General features: G+C 35.9%; 1 protein-coding gene across 1 annotated transcript; it reads right to left on the bottom strand.

Moving 5' to 3' along the window:
• Positions 1–898: 898 nt before the first annotated feature.
• Positions 899–2,153, bottom strand: LOC113563518. The gene has a single exon (XM_026975176.1). It carries the CDS (start codon positions 1,927–1,929, stop codon positions 1,012–1,014), a length of 918 nt encoding a protein of 305 aa, XP_026830977.1. The 5' UTR covers positions 1,930–2,153; the 3' UTR covers positions 899–1,011.
• Between the last annotated feature and the right edge of the window lie 167 nt (positions 2,154–2,320).

Below are 2,320 nucleotides of genomic sequence, written 5' to 3'. Positions count from 1 at the left end.
AAAAATGGTAAGTATCAATAACACTCAAAAATAACTATCAGCGGTTATACATTTATAATTAATATAAAAAAAAAATTAAAAATGGGTGTGAGGTGGACGTCAGGACGTTACAAATTACCTACTTGCAAAGGACTTTACTATAGTATAATAAAATCCATTTTAAATCAATTTGTTTCTTTGTTATTAAAAATAATTAAATATTTTATCCTGTCAAGAACCCAAATGTATTAAGCCAAATTTGTAATACTTATCAATGGCTATATAACCATATAATAAGATATATTTTTAAATTAATTCTTTCAATTATTACAACTAACATTAATACTTTTTATATAATAAACAATATTAAGTAGCTCAATGGTTTTGCTACACCTATAAAAACCTTCATGGTATTACAATTCAAACGATCTTAAATATTACCAATCTCGTAATATTATAAATATTATAAATTTATCAAATTATTAATAAATGTTTCAAAATTATTTTATTTAACTGCTAGAGTATATAAAACTGTTTTTATATATTTTACTGATTTTATGTATGTTTTTGTGTTTTTCCGTTTTAGATAATATATATATATACGTGACTATATTAATTAAATAAATCTATCATAAAGCATAATAACTAAGTTATACATATATATTGTTTTTGTGCTTTTAATATTTTCTTTTCCCTTTATATATGTTAATATCATTACTTCATATATTTTTATATTAAAACTAGTATCAAGCTAAAGCTTTTAACATAATAAATGTGTCGGTTAGGTTGCTAAGTAAATAATATTCTTGGTTATGTTAATAACAGACTACTGTACGTAAGCCTGTGGTTAATAATAAGTAGTGAAGCAAAAATGGTAAGTATCAATGGCGCTTAAAAATAACTATCAGTGGTTATACATTAATAATTAATATTGCAAATAAAAAAAATTAAAAATGGGTGTGAGGTGGACGCCAGGACGTCACATCCCCCCCCTTATTTAAGAACATTTCCGATGCAATCGAGGAAATGGTTCTAATATTCACGCAAACGTTTTTGTAAGTCTGTGTATACAATGGTTTCACTGTCAGTCACCTGCGACGAAGTTGGCTGATTGCTAGGGTTGTTCTGTGACAAAGACTGCGATAATACTGGTTCCACAGGTTCCGATGATCGTTGTTCTTCGGGATCTGCTCGTCCATCTGTGTGGCTGCGTTTGGCTGTACCTCTGGCCAAATAGAGTAGCAGATGAGTCAAGGAGCTCCAGATAGCTCCTAGCACGTACAGACTGCATCCGTAGGCTGAATGTAGAGCATAACCATGTATCATCGTGTCGATGGCTAGCTTGATTAGTCGTACTACTAATAATACTCCAAAAACTCCAGCTGTGGCTGATCCAAATGTGATGAATCCGCCCCAGATCCGTTTAGCAGTTGACTCAGCAATTTTGTTTAATGATGCTTCATCCAATAAGTTGTAAATGGACATGGTATCGTCAGGCATGACGTGTCCGGTGATTCCACGAGCCATGCTGTTAAGTAACGCTGGCTTTTCAGCAGGGAACATTATATGATCCCTGATTTTATCAAGATCCGCCTGGGAATATATTCCGCTGGAAGCTAGTGGTCCCGGCGTTAAATAATTCCATGACATACTTGTCATAGGTTGTAACTGCTGCAACGATGTTCTGCGAACACGTGGCTCCGGAATAAGTTCAATCCATGTATCCTCAATTCGATAAAGGGTTGGCAATTCGTAGCTACACTCTCGTATGGTTCCCATCTTGGTCAACACGTGTGATTTTGGTGTGATAAAGAGGGAAGTGTTGCGTACTGTAACCGGTAGCTCAATATAACATTCCTTAGTGCGGCGTACGATGACGTCCACTGGTATACACTTGATGACATGAACGGCTTCCCCTGCAGTGACGGCCATGTAACCTGGTCCTTTCATGAGCCGATAAGCGAATTCGTCTGGCTGAAGAGTAGCGAAGGACAGTGTGTTTTTTTAACACTTCCTTTTCCAACTCGCAACGTTGTTGAATAACGTCACGATACAACGATGTCATCTGATGTCGTATATGTTTTTCTACGTACACGACTTTAGAGTTGACGTAGGTGAAAATATCAAGGTTCTCCACAGGGATGTCTCTTCGCCAGCGAAGGTGGTTCCCTTTTCTGCCTCCAAGATAAATAGTTTAGGATGCTCCGTGGTGAGTAGGGTGTATCCACACACGGCTTGACTTCCTCCTGCTGTCAAGGCAAAGTTGTATCCTGACTGACAAGAGTATAAATAGTCTGATGAATGGTATCCATTATTCCATTCATTTTAACTGCCGTTCCTT

This window comes from Ooceraea biroi, unplaced genomic scaffold (assembly GCF_003672135.1).
Source record: "Ooceraea biroi isolate clonal line C1 unplaced genomic scaffold, Obir_v5.4 UnassembledTig43, whole genome shotgun sequence".
Lineage (NCBI taxonomy): Eukaryota > Metazoa > Arthropoda > Insecta > Hymenoptera > Formicidae > Ooceraea > Ooceraea biroi.
The sequence above is the reverse complement of the archived record's forward strand: the minus strand, read 5'-3'. Positions and strand labels throughout refer to the sequence as shown.